Source organism: Amblyomma americanum, chromosome 2 (genome assembly GCF_052857255.1).
Source record: "Amblyomma americanum isolate KBUSLIRL-KWMA chromosome 2, ASM5285725v1, whole genome shotgun sequence".
NCBI classification, from domain to species: Eukaryota; Metazoa; Arthropoda; class Arachnida; order Ixodida; family Ixodidae; genus Amblyomma; species Amblyomma americanum.
In genome coordinates, this window is record NC_135498.1 from 72189809 (window position 1) to 72210233 (window position 20425).

At 43.7% G+C, this 20425-nt stretch overlaps 1 protein-coding gene across 1 annotated transcript; it reads right to left on the reverse strand.

Moving 5' to 3' along the window:
* Positions 1–11313: 11313 nt before the first annotated feature.
* LOC144119743 (uncharacterized) lies at positions 11314–12981 on the reverse strand. Its single transcript, XM_077652290.1, has 3 exons — positions 12901–12981; positions 11767–12043; positions 11314–11351 (listed from the first exon to the last, which is right to left on the reverse strand). Coding segments are annotated over exons 1-3 (360 nt in total). The 3' UTR covers positions 11314–11349.
* Between the last annotated feature and the right edge of the window lie 7444 nt (positions 12982–20425).

The following is a 20425-nucleotide window of genomic DNA, read 5'->3' on the forward strand; positions in this document are numbered from 1 at the left end:
GATGCGGACAGTGTTGAATGACCGCCAAATAGCCACGTGTCGTGAGACGAGTGAACGTTCTGTGCCCCCTGATCTGAGATTAAAAACAGGCTGACCGCCTTGGAGGGTTCAGGCTTCGCCAACAAACTAACAACGGCTGCTTCGAGACCGGACGTTCCTCCTATCTACATGCACGTCACGTAGAGGCAGCTGCCTGCTCTAGGCTCAGAGTCTAATATTATCGTTTTATGCGCACAGGGCTGGAGAGTGCATTACGTGATTCAAGGTTACCCATCTTGCGTAAACAAGTGAAAAAAAGAAAAATTGCAGCGCTTTCTACAAATCGGAACTACTTACTAGTGAGCCTTGGTAAGAGTGTTATACCGTTGCATGGACAAACATTATCAGGCTTTGTTTCAATGTGTTTGTTATAAAGTAAATCAAATTTAAAAATCGCTAGCACACAATATGAACTTGAGTGTTTGCGGTAAGCTTTACATTCTGCTTGCGTACTCTTAAAATGTAATAGGAACTGACGGATAGCTAGAATAAAATCAATGCAAACACATATGGACTCTAACTTGTCATGTGAATACTAACGAATTTTCACGCATAAGCGCATAAGTGTATAAATTCTTAAAGTTTAGACATAACCTCTTCATTCGCGAATACACACAGTGCATCATCATTTGTTCATTAAAATATTAATAGGTGGTAATCAACGCAAACTTATTTTCAAACACTCCAGTCGCTACAACGTATTTTGAGGTTTCAGCCTTGCAGTTTCCAAGCTTATTATATTGTTTGCTAGGAGTGCTGATAAATTAACCTGATGTACTGAGATTCATGTCAGGCTTGTTAAAAATATCCCTAATTATGTTCTGATTCTCTCTGTGCCGAAAGCAAATGAATTAGTATGTGATTTGGCGGCATCAATCTTTGTTTAGTAGTGGAACTATTGCTAGTCAGTTGGTGCTGCATCAAGTTATTGTATCTGTAGTCCGCAAACATACCCTACTCGTGAAGGTGTACAAAAAAAAATACATGCTATCTCCGTGCTTGCGCAGCCGATTACTGCCCATCACTAGGAACCCGCCGGTTTGCTATAATAAATGGCCCCACGCTGTGTAGCAAGGAGTAATTGCTCATGGAAGCGAAATTAAAAGGACATTTGCGACGCCTCCAACCAGAAGCCCAATTTTGAAACTTAAGAAACTGTGAACTAATAAAACAATTGAAGCCCATTTGAAGATATTTTTTTAATGTACAGGAGTAAATTCAGCTTATAAAAACAATAACAAGGCCCGACTGTAAACAAGTTTTACTCACTATTGTTTAAATTGAAATAAAAAATTCGGGTGAGTTTAGAAAATTTCCTGCCGATAACATGGCAGGCCTGCGGAAAAGTACAAATTTGAAGGCAATGGAACGAGGGGATTTAGAACATCGGGTCATCTTGATGATTGCCTTGAAGTGATGATGGTGGTATCGAAAATGCTGGGAAAGTTAATGAGTAACGCAGCGTGTGCATATGAATACACGACTACAATGCCCTTATTGCCAACTTTTAAATGAAAACGAAACTAAGATTGCTAGTCCATTTCTGCGAATTTAAAAATGTTACGTTCTGCTCCATAGGCTTGCCTCTCATGATTTACCTCTTATGATAGCTTGAAGTGTTAACATTTATTAAATCTAATAAAGTTACGTTAGAAGAATTCATGATTTTGAATACCCAGTGTATAACAAGCGAGTATGCCTCCATTCAGACAATTCAGTATTGATTCACTCGTCCTGTGCAACGATATAAACTGAGTTCTCATCCCCCCCGAGGAGAACAGATTTTCTCGGAGGTGCTCGCGTAAAGTCATCCAAAGCGAACGAAGACACGTGCAGCCTGGAACGACCATACCACAATGTCTTACAAACTTTTGGCGCGTTACATTAAAGTCTACTTTCTAGTTCAGTCAGCCTTACCTTTATACAGCCTACGCCAAAACCGAACGTAAAATCATGCGACTCAATTATTTAGAGCTTTTCGTCATGAACTGGGGTACGCAAACTTCTGCATTAAGTCCGGCGGAATGGAAGGAAGCCGGGAGACTTGATACCTGCCTCCGGACGAAAACAGCATCTGAAAACACGTTCGACCAAAGAAGAAAACCGCATTACTGTAGCGTTGATTGACAAGATAATATGCGTATTTACTGCAGTGCTCCACAAAAAAAATTTCATCTATCTTGCTGGTGGCGCTAGATACAGGCTAACTAAAAATTGAATTTGGATGAAAAGCACGGAGTTTTTAGTACAGTCAAACTGATGACGCTACCAGCACTCGGGTATTCGTCAAGACTTTTGGCTCCCTTCTCCCTCGCTTTCACCATTACGTATTCTTACAGCTGTGGAGCAGCCATCCCGTTCCGGACAGGCCTTCAGTGCTGGCTTCCAGCTTTCATTTGCTTTATTCTTGCTAGGGCAAACAATTTTGTTGTTTTAGAGAATTGAAAACTATTAAAAATTTCCTTTGCGGAATCTTCTGCAAATTGTGGGCGCTCCTTTGGTATTTCAGGTTGTTACCGCATGGTGAAACATACGTGAAACTTACGTTTCTTGACTGGACCATAAAACATTCTCACTCTAACTCACTCTTTGTGAGCTTCTCGAAAAGAGGTTGTGTGTGTGTTGGGTTTTATGGCACATAGGCAGCTAAGGCCAGCATGCGCCAAACCCAAGGTATAGAAAATTGTCTTGTGCTGAATTTTATACAAAAAGTAACAAACCGGTGGTGTGAAGGACCTAAAATTTTATTTCAAATCACCTAGTGAAGGTAAAGGGCTGAAATATTTTTAAAATGGCTAATGGTAAAAGCATTAAAGCAGGTCAGGTAACCTCAATGGCCATCCTTTGCAGGGCAATGATGTCGAGGCCCCCAACCAATGAAATAGACACCTTTGCTTTCTTTTCAGGAGTGAGAAAGTGGCTGATGTGCATCAAAGAAAAGTGAGGCTTTCACAGTTTATTAAGACAGCCAGCCTCTCGTAAAAAGTTAAAAACATCAGAAATGTCGACAATTGCATTATCACTCGAGACTAGTGCTGGGTGAAACAGAATGCATTGATTATAAACTTGACTAAAATACTTTTTCCTTAGTTTTTCTAGGTTTGAACATGCGAATAAGATATGGTTCAGTGTGAGCTCGTCTCTGCATCTTTCACAAACAGGTTTGTCTTCTTTTGTAAGTAAGCAGTTGTTTGTCAAGTGTGCGTGTCCTATGCGAAGACGACATAAGACTACTTCAGTGAAACGTGCCTGTGTCTGCATGACTTCCATTCCCCCAAGGTGGGTTTCATGGGGTGTATTTTGTTGTTGAGTTCATTATCCCTCTCTTTCTGCCATTTATTCTTTAATTTGTTAAGTATCAACTTCATGCAGTCTTTAAAAGGTATGTCCACATTTTTTATTTCACCATTTTGAGCTCGTACTGCTGCTGCGTCTGCTCTCTCGTGCCGACGAGAGAGCAGACGCAGCTGCACTCTATGCCGACGTGGCTCGGGACCCAGCAGAACCTTAACGTTTGTCCTTGTGTTGTGAAATTTTCTATGATGTGTATGATGCTGCCTACTGAGGGGTTAATTGCATTTCTTGACTGCAGCGCTTTGAGTGGGCTCAGAGAATCGGTGTATATTATACTGTTTTCGATGTCTTCATTTACTATTTTGTCCACAGCCATACAGACTGCATAACATACGGCAGTAAAAATTCCTACATAACATGAAAATCTTACTATTGTTTCCCATTTCCCCTGTACTACGGCACTTCCAACATACATCGCTGTTTTTGAGCCATCCGTGTAAAACTCCATGTAGCTTGAAAATTTCTCTTTCAAAGCCAAGTATTCTTGTATTAGGTGTTTATGTGGTGTTTTTTTTTTTTACTAAACTGCGTAAGCGTGAAGTCACATGCAGCGGAAAGGCAGTACCATGGCGGTAATAGATCGTGTCTCGGGGCAATTTTAGGTATAGCATCTAGTATTCCCAGTTCATGACATGCATCTTCAAGGCGTAATGTCTGATTGATTGTGGTTTATTATGGAACAGTCTTCTAGATGTGCACTTTGTACCTGTGGGGTAACAAAGGTGTTTTGGTAAGGATCTTATTTTCAGCACATATCCAAAGGTGAGCATTGCTCTTCCGTTTGCAAGAGATGGTTCATACGTTTCTACGTATAGACTGCTCATGGCGGATGTTCTGTATGCATCAGTTGATAGACGGAGACCCAGGTTTTGTATAGGATCCAGTTTTTTTAGGTGTGACTCAATTGTGGCCGCAGGGCAGTGCACGCACTCGTGAGCGAACTTTAGTGAGCCTCTGTACATTCCTCGAACACACGGGCTTGACGTCCCGTCTGTTCTCCGTCAGGTAGTTACACGCAGTGACCGAATGCTCCCCGAGTTCTACATTGAACGATTAATAATTGGACGCCCCACTCCAGTTGTAGCCAACATAGTGCTGTGCGCATGTATTTTTAATTTCTCTGAAATCAACTAATCACGCGCACTACGTGGACACATTTCTTATTGTGTAAATAGTTTGTACATATTACTTCTCCCCTATTCTCTCTTCCTGCCTCCTCAACTCTTTCATTTCATTTCTCCGTTCTGCCTGATATCCTTTATTTACGCTGCCCCAGCTCAGGTGCTTCAGTATCGATGGCAGATGCCGGGGCTAGCAAAAGTCTTTTCCTTAGTTTTTACGATTATTTTAATAAAAAAACCACTACCACCACTAGCACCAGGTGTGATGGTCTTGCAGTCCCATACACAATGCATTCATAGTCCAAAGTGGACCGTACTACGGAGCGGTAGATCTGTAAAAAGCATAACCTATCGGACCCCCAGTGTTTCCGTGAGAGTATCTTCAGTATATTTAGCGATCGGGAAGCTTTCTTTTTGAGGGTGTTTATGTGGGGTAAGAATGTGAGCTATCTGTCAAAAGTTATGCCTAGCAATTTATGCTCTCATTTTACTTGTAGAACAGTTTCATTCAAGTGCAGGGTATGATCAATCTGCACGCCTCTTTTCAGTGAGAAAAGGACAGCAACAGTTTTATTTTTTGTGGAGAGAACTTAAATCAATTTTGGTCTGCCCAAGTCGCTAGTTTGTTCAGTGTAAGCTGCATCTGTTTTTCGCATGTTGGTAAACTGGAAGTTGTGCATGACATTTGAAGGTCGTCAACATATGCGGAATAAATGATGGACTTTGGAAATATTTGCCATAATGAGTTCATTTTTACAAGAAAGAGTGTGTGCTTAGAATACACCCCTGCGGTACGGCATTTTCTTGAATGAATGTTTTCGAAAGCGTGCAACCTAGACGTACACGAAAGGAACGGTCAGAGGGGAAGTCCTTTAAACAGTTTAGCATCCTGCCACGGGTACCTAGATCCGCGAGGTCACGAAGAATCCCAAACCTCCAGGTGGTATCATAAGCTTTTTTTAAGTCAAAAAATACTGCCAGACAGTGCTGTTTGTGTATGAATGCTCCACGGACTGTGTTTTCAAGACGACGAGATGGTCATTTTTACAGCATGCTTTTTTAAATCAACATTGGTGGATATCAAGAAGTTTCCGCGATTCAAGGATGAACATTAACCTAATATTTAGCACACTTTCAAAACATTTAGCAAGACAACTCGTAAGTGCTATTGGCCTGTAACTACCAGCCGAAGTTGGCGGTTTTCCAGATTTCAGGAATGGCACAACCACGGCGTTTTTCCACGCCTCTGGCATTCTTCCAGACTGCCATATTTTATTGAAGGATTTCAGAAGAGCTTCTACAGCATCTTCGGAGAGGTGAGCAAGCATTTCATAATGAATTTCGTCTGGTCCTGGTGCTGTCTGTTTGCTGGCCGAAAGTACTGTACAGATTTCTTGTAGTGTAATTAATTTATTGTAATGTTCATTTGCAGTGCCACTTGTCGGCAGTCGTTGTTTTTCAGTTGTGTTCTTGTACTTTAAAAATGATTGTGTGTAGTGTCAGGAGCTAGAACCTGTTGCAAAGTGTTCCCCTTGTTTGTCAGCCTGTTCGCTAATGCTTGTTTGTGTGTCCTGAGCTGTTAGAAAAGGTACTGGAAAGGAGCAAAGCTGCCATTAAGTTTGCGGACCTGCTCCCACATTTGCTTCGATGTAACTGAAATATTTATGGACGACACATAGTTTTTCTATGAAGTTTTCTCAGCATTGCGACGTTTGTACTATCCTTTTGCTCTCGCCTTTTTAAAATATATGAGGTAGTCGTGTGTGGGGTACCTTCGGAAAGTTCCCCAGGATTTGTTTGGTTTTTTTTGCTTCTCTAAATTCTTGTGTGCGCCAGAGCTTATTTTTTTGTCGTACTATTCCTGACAATTGAGGAATGTCTAGACGTGTAGCCGCAATGATACATGACGTAAAAATTTCATTTAGTTTATCAACGCTAAGATTATCACAAAATATTTTGTCCAGACAGGCCTTTTCTTGAAATAGTGGCCGGTCCGCTAAGTGCAGTTTCGAACGGCGTGGTTTATTTGGAATGATTTGTGGTGGTGATGAAAAGTTAATGATCACTGCAAAGTGATCACTTCCGTACGGGTTATCAAGAACCTTCCACTAAAAATCGGTAAAAACAGATGCAGAGCTAAAAGACAGGTTAATACAGCTCATCTTTCCTCAGAATGGAGTGCGGTATGTGGGTTTGCCCCTATTTACCAGGCAAACGTTGTTGCATAGAATAAAATATAAAACTTGGCCTCTAGTCTTCGTCTGTTCATTCCCCCAAAATGTGGAGTGCGCATTAAAATCTCTGACTACCTGTTATGGCTCTGGTAACTGATTAAAAGGTGCTTATAGGTCATGGCGTGTTACTGTCATGTGTGGTTGAAGATGCACTCTGCATATGGCAGAGCTAATGACAGTGACAGCAAGGGCTTAATATTTCGTCTGGAGCTTGATATCATGCGTTGCAACACCGCTCTGAACTACAACAGCAACGCATCCAAAGAGCCTATTCGCCTGCTCACGGTCACAGCGAAAGACTTTATACCTTTTAAAAATATTTTTGTGTAAAGGTCCTATATTGGTCTCCTGAAGGCACAGTGCCACAGGAGACAAAGAATATGAGAGATCTGTTGCATCACCACAGTTATTTAAAATTCCACTACAGTTCCAGTCGATAAGAAACGCCATTTTAAAATTTTAGGGGGATGTATTCAGAACCTCAGGTCTATCCTTGTTGAGGGCCTGTTATCGTGGGTTTTTTTTCTTTTTTTTTGGTCAGGGGAGCCCGCCGCTGTTGCGGAAGAGGCGAGCTCTGACTTGTATCCATCACCTCAGTGGAGAGGCTGGAGTTCCGAGGGGAACCCGCGGGCAGGGGGGTGGTGAACTTCTCCCGAACGGGGAAGCCTTGCGGGCTTCCGACTTGGAGGCCGGCGGGCCCGTTTGTGCGGTTGGCATAGCAGCTCTCGCTGCATCTGCCAGGGGCGTGGATGGGCATTCCTCAACCTCACTTTGCGCGAGCTGGGCAGGTGCCAAAGGCTGCTGTGGTGCGCCGCGCCCACACACCACATCGGCGAAGTTTGTATGTGCGGTGAAAGAAAATATGCTCCGAATCATTGTGTAACGCGGTCTTGCCTCTTTAAATGTAACATTCTCTTTGGTCTTGATGGTAATAATTTTCTTTTCTTTTTTCCATGCAGGACACGATCTTGAATAAGCGGCGTGATAGCCTTCGCAGTTCGCGCAGCGTAGAGGCACATTTGGCACATGCTTCGGGGCCGCGGCAGCTTTGGGAGCCGCAGCCAAACCTTTGGCATTTGAAGCAGCGTCTAGGGTTAGAGATATATGGTCGGACAGAGATTTTTGCATACCCTACCTGGATTGATTCAGGCACGGTGCAGGAAGCAAATGTCAGTGCCAAGTGTTTCGTTGGAAATTCTTTGTTTTCTATTCGTATCTTTATTTCATATACATTGGTTACATTTTGTTCGGACAGTGCTTCCAACATATCCTTTTCTGTCAGGTGTAAAAAGTCTTTATCGGAGATGACACCACGTACAGTGTTTAGCGATCTGTGGGGTGTTACAGACACAGGGATGCAACCGAAAGTTTCGATGTTTGCCAGTTTCTAGATTTGACTGATGTCAACAAGTTCTAGCACGAGGTCTCCACTAGCCAGTTTTGTCACTTTATACTTCGGACCTAATGAATCTGTGAGGACTTTTGAGACTGTGAAAGGAGATATGAGTCTGGCGGTTTTTCTTTCTGTTCACTATTAACGATGTAGAATTTTGGGAAAGATGTTCTCTTTTGGTTAAAGAACTGATAGGTTACATCGGTCCGCCCCCTTTTCAGAGGGCGTTCATTTGAAAGTAAGGAAGCAGCCATGGAAAAAAAATGTTTTTCGGCCATGGTGCCAGCCACCCACCATGAAGCCCAACTAGGGGACGGCACAGGAACTTGAAAACAAGCCCTGCCCACGCCCCCTGTACACCACTGCTATAACTAAATATGACGCAACTTAAGGTGGTTGGCCACACAAGGTGAACCGTCGCCGCCAGGAAAAAGGAAAAGGTAAGAATTGAATAGCAGGCAGGAAGGTTGTGAGAAAGAAAATAGGAAAGTGAAAAATGGAGGGGAGGACAGGAAAAAGCCACTGCTGATTTCCCCCTGTCGGGTCAGGCCGGAGGTGCCGTCTACAGCAAGCTTTGGCAAAAGTGGTGTGTTGCCTCCGCCGAGTGGCCTTAAAGGTCCAAACGCTCGGCATCGGCTCAACCACCAGAAACCCCTTTTCCCCGGGAACGGCGATGCCACGCACGGCGAAGCGCGGGTACTGGGGTCCGTGGTAATGCACTGTTCACCATCATCCACCTGCGGGGATGTTCCTGCGGATGCTAGGGAACCCATGGTGTCGCCACTCACCAAAGCCTCTAAGCTGCATACGCCTCCCTGCGGGGATCTAAAAGAGGTAACCCCTACGACTTTACCAAACACATTCGATAAGAGAGCACATTACAAACGTATCCGAGAAAAGGTGTTTTAAGACTAAGCCACCATCCACGACTTGCGCACCTGTGACTGCATTCGCCTATGTACTGGGTGATTTTTAAAGTTAAAGCAATTGTTTTCTATTGGAATTCGTGAGGAATACGTCGGTGGACTCTGAATCGGGATTGTGCAACAAGAAAAATATTATATAGATGACAGAGCTTAGCTAAAAGACGATCAGTGAACTAAAGAGAGAGAGAGAGGAACAACTTTATTGATTCAAGCTCGACGTCTGTTTAGACGCCGTCGATGGGAGTGGTTAAAAACAGTAATAAGCTCTTCGTGTATGGTTTTACGGCACAAGATTACAATTCCAAATTTGAAGCCGTAAACGCCGAGTGCGAGCGCACTGTTTAATGAATCTGTATTGTGGTCTGAAATGTGCAGCGTCAACAATTCGCTTTTGAGATCACAATGAGTTGACTTTTGAGTTTTTCCTATTTATAAAATGGCATCGATGCAGGCTGTATCGGCAACTAAATTGTGTTGACTTCTGCTAGAACATAAAGCAGCACAGTCTTGGCGTGTATTGGCAGCATTAAAAATTCGGGCTGTGCCATTTTGTCAGTCCGGTACGCAGGGTAGCCTACTTGTGAAACTTTCAACGGCATAATATTTCTAACTCTGATGCCGATTTTAAAAAAAGAGAACTGCTCTACCCTTCGATATCAGTGGCTTTCCAGTTCACAATACAGTGTTGCGCCCCAAAAGAAGAAATAGAATAACAATTAGGTTATTGAAGTATTAGGACTTTTTTAATTGAACTCATAGCGTACAAAATGTCCGCATTACTGTAAAACCCACTTTCACAGACCGCACGGGTGTATTTCTCATGGTTTTCGAATTAAAGATCTGTAATGAATAAAAAATCATCCATTATTTTACAAAATTTGACACACAACAGGAAGCGCAGTGGCTGTAAGCGAAGGGTGCGAGAGGGTCGAGAAGAACAAGCTGCTTTATTTGCGCTGCCTGTTCTTCGAATCCCTCTCTCTGGCTGCACTGGGATACGCAGGGCCTTTTACTGCTGACCAGCATTCGGAGGGAAAGCTCCGAAAAGTTCTGGCTTTATTACCGGCGCATGTTAGATGTCGGCTTCAATGAAGTTTCTGGTTGATAGTCGACGGAGTTTTCCCAGAAAGGAAGCTAAAATTGTTTTCAGGAAATATATTCAGTGTTCATCGTTTTGTAGCGATAGCTACGTTACGGTAGTATTTCGAGCCTTCAGCGTGGAGGCGCCGCCACGCTGTCACGTGGTGCAGAGCAGCTGCCGGCGGCGCGGCGCCGTGGCTGATCACGTGGTTGGTCACGTGGTTTGTCACGTGACCAGCCATGTGGTGCGGAGCAGCCGGTGCTGCCGGCGGCATGGCGCGCCGGCGAAACCGAGCTGCCACAGCTGTGCGCATGCGCCTTGTCAAGCGGGACGAAGATGAAAAAAAGAAGGCCCGGCGAAACGGAGCGGCGAAAGACTGACTTTGCAATTCAACTGAGCATGTTCCAGTCGGCCAGCTGCAGCTAGCGCGTCATTCCAGGTTTAACCAGAGCTAAACCACCGCCGATATTTGCCTGCTGTTCTCTCATATTTCCCTATATTTACAAGTTCTTCTAAGGAATGCCACGGGCAGAGAGATTTTAATATTGCTAGCTTTCCGGCAACGAACCACACCACGCGTAAAGGCGCTTCCGGATAAACAACCTCTTTTTGTAGTGCGAACCGTTCTGCACGAAAAAGAACATGTGCCGGTTGCGGACGCTTTACTGAGCTGAACTGGCAAATATTTTTTACAACATGGGTTTGCTACTTGGAAGCTTCCCGAAGGAGCCCGCAAGACTTTCTTTATCAAAGATCGCGTGCATATCTGATTTGGATGCAATAACTTCACTTTTAATAAAACAAAGAGCCCCTCATTGCTTAATGTTAAGAGCAGCACTCTGGGTAGTAACCTAAGCAACGTTTTGTCTCACCGTTTATATCGATTGTACCCCCATTTGTTTTCCTTTTTGCAGATATCTTTCTTTTCTTGTTTGACAATAACTGTTGGCTGATTCGCCGCTGCTATAGTTCAACACAGTTCTCGTTAAAAATCAGTGCTGTGGCTATCCATATGAGCTCTTTTTACACAACCAGTCTATCTATCATTGCACATGCCACAACCAACCATAGCGCGTTTGCTCCCACAAGCATTGTTTCGAGCAAGGAGAAAAAATATTTACAAGTATGCTACTTCGGTTTGAACATCAAGTTATCCTTTTATTCAACGATTTGTGCAATTGTTGAGCTCGCTTTGCTGACTCTCTGGAAGAAAAGAAGGCAAAAAGAACATTAGTACTTCTACCCAATAAGAACAAAGGAGAAGAAAAATGTTCATTTCTTCAAATAAAAAAACGAATTTTTCGCAGGCAGCAATCCAACAAAGCGACTGAAAACCGCGCTGTGTGCTGAACGCTCGCCAGAAATGCGTTTAAAAAACTTCTCCCCGACTTAGAATCTCTAAAAAAAGTGATATTAAATGCACGGCCGCCACGCTGGCATTTCGAAAGAGAGGGTGGTTTACCAAAGCAGAATTCACTGCTTACAAATTTATAACGCAAACTGCGTTATCTTAAAGGAGTGAAAGACCTGCTCGAATGTGTAGTACTACTTTAGATAAAACCTAGAATCCCAAATAGATTCAGGTTCTTGAAATTTGTGCCAAGAAAGCCATATTTACACTTCTTGCGGAGAAGGCCAGCGTAGCCGAGGCCGCCGAGTCCGTATCCGTAGCTCAGGCCATAGCTGCCAAGTCCAAAGCCGTACCCTGGAAATCCGTGACCGAGTCCGTAGCCGAGCCCATAGCCGAATGCCGGGGCGTGGTGCACAGTAGACACCGAGGCAAGTGGTGCGTGGTAGGAGGCGTAGGCAGGAGCAGCAACGGAGTAGCCGAACGGGTAGCCGGCGTAGCCAGCGAAAGCGCAGGCAGCTAGGGCCAGGAGGACGCAGGCACGGATCTGAAGAATAGGCCACGAGTTTTTTAAAGCTCGTAACTTCCAGGCCATACGCAATATGCGTAGGCAAACTTTTAATATTTTTTTTTCTCTGGAGTGCGTGAAAATTCAAACTCTTAAATATGCCAATTCAATGAAACGCATTTATTTCAATGGCTTTTACAACAGCTGGCCGAAATTTAAGTTAAATGCTTCAATTTCAGAGGTGTCGTTTGGCATAAGTACATTTCAGGAAGAGGCTTGATAACCGAATATGTTCTACTTGATTTCTTGGTTAGGAAATGCGCTCTGGTAGCTATTCATTTTACAGTAGCATATATGCTTTGAAGTAGGCATTAACCAACGTGTCAGCGGAGTAAACCTAAACTTCAGCTTAACTAATTTCGTTTAAATAATACGAAGACGTGTAAGGACACCCTACCATGATGGAAGGAATAAGCAGCTGACGGAGGAGCAACTGATGAGTCCACACATGAAGCTTTGCCGTTTATATAGCTCTTGAGAAAGAGACTGTTAATGGTATTTTCGACAAGCTGGCGCTTCTTCTCCTTGCCTACTCAGTAAGAAAAACGTAAATAAGCCTCAGAACCTTACTTGAAAACACGGTGATTTTAGGGCTCAAAGTGGAGAACAGCCGACCGTTAAGACCTTGAATGCTGATTGCTGATCACTGCGTAAGTAACCCCCTGGCCACATAAAAAAAATGAAGTTTATGTAAAAGCTCGTAAGGAAGGTGTAAATTTTCCGTGGTTTCTTTGAAGGCTCAATGCCTCGTGGCATTCATATCCAGCGCGCAAATTCGTGACGCCATGTACGCAATAGATTCATTCCAGACACGTTTCAAAAAGGAAAGGACGCACCAGCAGCGTCCGGGTGGCAGCGGCAAGCGGACAGAAAGCACGTGATAGGCGCACCACAGTGTGACTCGCGCTGGCAGGCATTGCAAACTGTCTCGCCAGTGGCGCCGCTTTGATTGCAGTGAGCGGCCTCGAAATGGTTTTTGCAGCAGCGGTGAGAAGAATGGCATGCTCGCATATTTTAAATCTGATATCGATATTACTTACGGTGAGTTAGAAATATGTGAATAAATCAGAAGTCTAAGACTGATTATTAAAAAGTTTGCTATTCAATACAACTCAGCCAACCTACTAGTTAACATGTCTTAGCTGGATTCTTGAGCACACCACCTCTGAAAACGCTGTGCGTAACAAAGATTTCTTCTAACTCAATAGGCTTCGTTTTAAATGTTATTCAAAATTTTCAGTGAAACACGCTGTTCACTATGCAGGCAATCATGATATGTTGATGCTGAATAGTTAGATGGATTTACTGGCCATACCGAGCACACAAATTATCACTTCAAATGTCCGGCGCAAATGTAGACGAACGTCGCGCCCTATATCGAACTTCAATATCGCCGCTAGATCGACATCGAGCCGTGCGTCATGCCCCGGCAATCGTCTCTCCTCCTAACGGCATTCCTCGATCACTGTTCGCATGGGAAGACGGAACGGCTACGCGGCTTTTGGCACCTCTTGGCAGCCATAGCGTTGTGAAACGGCGTGACGAGGAGAACGTGTCTTGGGCTTGAGAGCGGCCTTTTGTCTCTTCTGCTCGTTTTCCACGCCATATTGCCACCATGCGGTGAAGCCAACCTAAAAGCCCTAACAGCGGTTCTCGCATGACGGGTTTCGCTCGCTTCGCTGCCGGATGCGTTCTGTAAACCAACTCTGTCTTAATTTAACTGAGATATGTTGGTATTTATACTGTACTGGAAAAATTATTAGACTTCTTATAATAGGCAGTGCCTATTACCTACTCAGCGTTCGCTGCGGCTTTCGATGCGAAGGAGATTCGGCCTAACAAACCCTAGCGAGCGTTAGGCTGCCAGAAAGGTGGCTGCGGCACACCGCAGCAAGAAGCGCATCAGAGTGGGTGCTCTTTTGTCTTCATTCTATGTTACAGGTAAGGTGATCTATAACCATTTTTATATATCGAGTTATCGATGAAGCGAAATATTTCGTGATCCCCTTCGAGTTTGATATATCCGCTTTCGACTGTATTCTTTAGTAACAAATATCGTTCAATCGGTTCTTTTTGATATTGATATCGAGGGTTATACGTAGATAACGTTTGCGCACTTAAGGAGTTAAAAGATGACGGGCAGAACATATGCAAGAAGGCAAGAATAATTTAATACCAGTAAGGTACCTTTCTACGCAACAACAGCTTACTACGAAGTGTTTTCCGTTTAGATTTTTTTTGTACAGAAAAAGTTTTGTCACGAATCTTTATTGCAGAAACGAGCACCTAGAGTACGGACAAAAAAGAGACGGCAACTACCCAAAGTAATTGGCCCAACATTGGAACCGTATTGGCAAATGCCGACCCTACAAATGACCAGGATGGGACCGTCCTTTTGCATTATTTTGCCGATGACCTGTGCTGCTTGAGGAGTTTTTTTTTCTACGTGCGGTTTTCTACAATGTTTGCTAGTCTCCAGCAAGTCGATCTCCACTGACAACCGAAAGTCAAGTTATTCGCATTACCGATGAGTGCTGCAATGCAAGGTGGGTGGAGCATATCTTAAGTACAGAATATGTCAGTTTCCTTCGAGTTTTAATTTCACACGTGAAAAACAAATCTTATGCTGCCTCTGCTTTTTCACCGAAACTATTCTATTTTATGATATCGTGCACTGAAAATATACATGGAATATGAAGTGGAAAGGTTTTGTTGAGTCATATTGACGCAAGAGGAATTTACTTGCTTTATAACTGTGACCCATCAGAAGCTCAATGAAGGATCATTGTTATATCGTGCTATTTTGCAAAACCCAGCAATTTAAGCAAAAACTGTTTGTATTATTTTTTTCATTATTCTGCATTCGAAAGGTGGATGGTTTGCTTCAGAGAAACTTTTCACGTGTGCCTGGAACATCTCTGCGATTTTTCGCTTGCGTCCTTAAGCTCAAAATTTGCATTGTAGAATATCAGATGTTTCGAGGAAGCGCAAAACGTTTTTCTTTAATACGTCATCTTGAGGCAGGCAAATGGAATTTTAGAAATAGTAATGCCAGTGTACGTGCACGTTAACAAGTAACGTGGTTAAATAACTGCTAATGATGAATTTTATTTGCTCCTGCATGACTACAGCGCGACGAATGGGTTAGGGAGATGTATAGGCAAATTAGTCCGAGCGGAATGGCAGTGGCAGGTGCGTATGTACAGGGAGCACCTAAAGAATCGGGTGGAATTTTTTTCGGCACCTGTCCACCCATGGAATCAATGACATCAGGAGTCACGGTGCATAAACCACACCACAGAGTTCTTATGGCAGCAAACTCTCCCCTACACTTTGTGCGCTTCTGCCGAAGAAGCGCAAACGAACAACAAATCCGCACTGCTGAGAACATTTCTTTCTTGGAAATGGCATACAAGTCCTGAGCGTGGGGCCAGAGTTTGCGGTCGATTAAATAAATCCAGAGCGGACTCTTGGCCATGGTGAGGCAAGTCTCTAGGCTGGCCAAGAAAACTGATGGTGTAGACGTATTAACAAAGGTACAGGCGTTCCGGGAAGAAGCTACCTGTGCAGAAGACGGTTGGGTGGCTGAAAGATAACTCGTTTTTATTGTTACCTGCTGATAAAGATGGTATATTTGTTATTTTAAGCAATGATGGGTGTATGACGAAAGCATCAGATTCTGTTAATGCCGTGTTTGACAAATGCAACAACGTGTCAATGTCTAAAGTCAAGGCTAAGGCGAAAAGAATTCTGAATAGGCTGAGATTGACCAAACTGTCAACAGTGACAGACAGCAGCCATAAGGTTTGCCTACAGATGTTTTTCTCAGTGAAAACCCAGAAGCCGATGTGGCCGTTTCGTGCAACAAATTGCGAAACTGGAACATAGGAGAAGCATGTCGCGATATTTTTGCAGGAAAACTGAAGTTTTAAATTTTTGACGACGTATGCAGAGTAAACAGCTCATACGATGTAAGTGCGTCTCTGAAATGCAGTTACAGTAAGAAACTTTGGGGATTTTAATTGATATGAAAGAACATTACCCACAATTCTTCAGGATGAAATTATGTTTCCTTTTAGCCGTTGCATTCCTGAATGAGAACGGTATTTCCACAGGCCGCTTTCTCGAATTGCTATCTTGTTACCTAAAGTCTACTTCTGCTGAATGAAGTGGTGATGCATACATTCAAAAGTATGAAATCTGCATTGTTTCATGCCTTGCAACCATCCTTAGTGACATGTTCCTGGCTATGCGCGACCAAATATTGAATGAGCGGTTCGAAGGGTCCCGCGTTTGTGATATTTCTAGATTTGCGGACGACTACTTCCTGTTTTTGGAGTGTGCCAACCGCGAATTCGAGCAGCAGTTCCTTCATGTTTTGTTAGTGTTCTTGAAGTGCCTGAAACCGATGGTTTTAACACACGACTTACCAGATCTAATGATTTTACCATGTTTTTAGATTTCTAATTTCAATTCACTTCATCCCATATTTGTTGGTCTTTTGAGCCCCGTGGTCAAAAACCCATCCTGCCTTATTCATCAGCCCATTCGAAGCTCTTGAAAAGAGCAGTTGTGCATTCATAATTTACAATGCTGTAAAGTAAACATGAGAGCACAGGTTGGAGCAAAGCTTCCACAAACAACTAGCTCTTTGACACAGGCCGGTTACCCTTCAGAAGTTTTGATTTCCGTGGCAGAAAAACTGCCGTAAAAATTAGAGTCTCATGTCAACAGCAAAATTATAAAGAATAAAAAGAGAAAGTTGCCGTTGTGCCATATCCGCATCAGGTCTCGCACAACCTGAAGGGAATTGGAAAGCATGTGGGGGTTGCAGTTTTGTTTGCGGCACCTATCCGATTGTCCAGCCTGGCAAAAAAAATTAATCTGGCCAACAGTGAACCACGCGGCTGCTTGAAAAGGCATGCAAAATAATTTGTCCCGTGCCAGGAGCGAGTCATCTATCAAATCTACTCTTTGCCGCTATCATGTAGGAAGCAATACATTGGGCAAACTGGCTGGTGTGTCAACGAAAGATTAAAAGAGCGTGGTTAGGATGTCACACAAGCCTCCATAATAGGCCACGTAGCGAAACATTGCTGAAACTGCAAAAGTGAAGATGATGAAGATGACATCGATGCCTGCGAGCCATTGCACAACGAGTGCGTTGTGATAGGTAGGAACCGCGACTCGCTGCCAAGGGAAATCATAGAAGCATACATGATAGCAAGGCTCCCCGAAGAATGTATTAGCGCGCCCTCCACATCGCTGTCGGAAAAAGAAGTGTTATCTCGACTTTGTATTTTGACACGTGGGAGCTTTATTTTGAGAGTTTTTTTATACTTTTTGTTCCCGCTGCATGACTTGAGTGCATTAATTTCCATTTCTGGCCGCCAGTTGGGTACGTATTCCGGCTCGCAAGCTAATAAAGATTTCAGTTGTGAGTAAGCGCTGTGCTGTGTCCTTGCGCTTGTCCCTCTTCTATGTCCCGTTGGCCGCACTGTAGTCATGGAATATCGTAACCAACTCGCCCAACCACTTACCTTGTCGATTAACTTTCAAATAGAGATTGGCCCCTGGTTACAATCTATGGATTTGTAGCTACCTATCTTTACCAGCCATATCAGTTTTTAGAATCTCGAAAAAGCGATTTTCCTCGACGCTACGGACCAATAAACTTTTGCATTTCACCTACAGTCCACAAATCACCTACAGGTGAGCGCGCAACCCTACACCTACGCAGCACGCAGCGATGAGAACTGCAGTGGAAGCGTCACAAAAAGGGCGCTTGCACCATACAGTGAAGGCACTTGCGCACGTCGCGTTGCCGCAGCGCGGGCGAGCGATTTTTTAATCGCGCATGAAACTGCCAATATTTTTCCAGCCGCTGCACCATCGACTGCAATCATTTTTTGTTTAGTTCGGAAGCACTTGCAAGCTTACCAACCCTGGCCATGAATCTTGTCAATCGGTCTTACGGCCTTGAGTTGCTGCCTAGAAACAGCCACGCCACTTTAAGTTACTTGTGTGTGAGATAAATAAATGAATAATAAATAAATTATCTATTGGCGCGACTGGAATATCAACCCGCGGCGGCGCTAACTGGTAAGCTCCGTTGGGCAGTGCACGAGAGCACTATGCTATCGCCGCAGTTTTTTTTTCTTTATTGCATGGAAATCAAATCCGCTGAACTACCATATGCTTTACGTACACACACACACTATTCCGCGATGCAGACACATATTCTCATGTCTGTGTACATTGCATTCCAGCAGCACATGAAAATTCCGGGAGGCATAAGCATGCGTCAAGAATTGGCAACCATACAGGCTGCCGGTACTGCGCAGCATAAGCCCCCCACACAGGGGTGCACTGTTCACTAAGCACAGACTTAGATGAACGAGGTGGTTCTGCGTGTCGATTCATTATGCGGGTCTTCTACAGGCTAAAAGCCCAATCAGCATTAGCACATTGCACGGAATCCTGGCGTCTTTCAACACAGGCAAGAACCTTATACTTCAAAGCGAGATCTCAATGTCCTTTTTGATTGTCGGCTGTAGTATGCCCCCGAAAAACATTGGATCATGGCACCACAGAACGCAATAATCAATCATCTCTCGTTGCCCGCACCGGCGATATTTCACCGACCATGGAACAAAAGACCCTTTGCCGCGAAGCCAGGCATGGACGGGTGGAGTCGAAGTGCGGAGTTTAAAAAAGGATTTTGCACCAGGTTGAACATACATCCCCGCACTCGCTTCATCTGGTCACACCTCGTGTTAAATTGCAGCACTCTTTCGCGCTGTGCATTGCACATCGTCGTCTTCATCAACTTCCATCCGAGGAGCGAACAGATCAGCTCAACCTAGATCAGAACTTAACCTTAGTGAAATATCGTCGCCAGACGTGCCGACGAACCGGCAAAGCAAAATCATGAGCCAATCAGGCTAAACACATTCTTTCGCACGTCTACGTGGTTTAACTACGCTACAACTCTATCATTTTTTGAAATTATAAAAACTGATTTTCCTGCTGGTAGCTGCCAACTACACATCTCAAGTTGCAGTGGGGATCTATCTGTAGTAGTTAAAAAGTTGCAATAAATTGAGTTTAACGGCTTACGGATTAACCTGATTTATGTTTTTTTCTGACGTGTGCCTCATTGGCAATAACTTGTGCCGCTAAAGCTATTTGTTAACGTCAAAAGTCCTATTTTTAAAAATAATTGGCTGGAGTTACTGAAGCACTGCATATAAAAACACTTTCACTTAATTTTTTGTTCAGACCAATCTGTGTGGTTGTCTTCTTCACTTTGCTTAAACGTTGGTTTGAAGTCCTTCTAAACGATTGTTAAATGGTTATACAAGGCCACCTCCATAATCAAGATGCAACGGGCGTAATTTCTCTTCAGCAAACGTAACATTCCATGAACGATTACGGGTTTTCAAGGGAGCGCTATTAACACCACTTCGTTGCACTTAAAAAAAAAAGCGGCAGTGTCTCGTCACTGTGTTCCTGAAGGAAAGAAAAGCTTAATCACCTGCAGCGGCAGAAACAAAAAGATATGTTAAATTTTAAGGTAATACTGGGCGCCAGTAATATGAAAAAAACTGCTAGTGTTTGAGTTCAACTGGAGACGAGGAGAAAAAGACTCTGGGACCACAATCTGAAATTTGGGATTCATGGTGCGGCTGCTGTGTGCTATTGTCTATAAGCGGCATTCCACACTGAGAATTTTCCGCAAACAGGTGAATTAGAAGAATAAATGCACGTAAAGCATACATTTCATCGTACTTGCCTCACAGGTTGGAGGCTGATAAAAATCCCGTTAAATCCCGTTCAAGTTTCACTGCGGTACGCAATCTAACACTCGGCGTTTCAAATCCCGAAAAAACCCGTAAGTTGTTCTCCTCTCAGGTCACCAAAATATATGAAGTTGAAAGCCACATTCGAAACTGTCATTCTATACGGCAATTACCGCCCCGCAAACGAACGCTTCAACGAATACGAAATGACCTTGTGCTTCCCAAGTTCAAAACATCAGGGGGATCCAAAGCTGCGCGCGACCAGCTGTTCCGCACGCGAGACATGACTGGAATAAATATATTTCAACCGCGAAGACTGGCACATGCATATCCGTACGCGACGAGCAAATCTTAACACCTCATTAATGCAATAAGGCGAGGAGAAATATGCCTAGGCGTAATTCGTGACTTCCATAAACAGTTCCAAAGATCTCAGTATCAAGGCCACTTTCGACTTACAGTGATACTAAAAGCTACTTGACGGCGCATTCATAGCAAGTAACAAACACGTTCATATTTCGCAATGCAAATCAGCTTTTTCGCCCTACCTTGAGCTCGC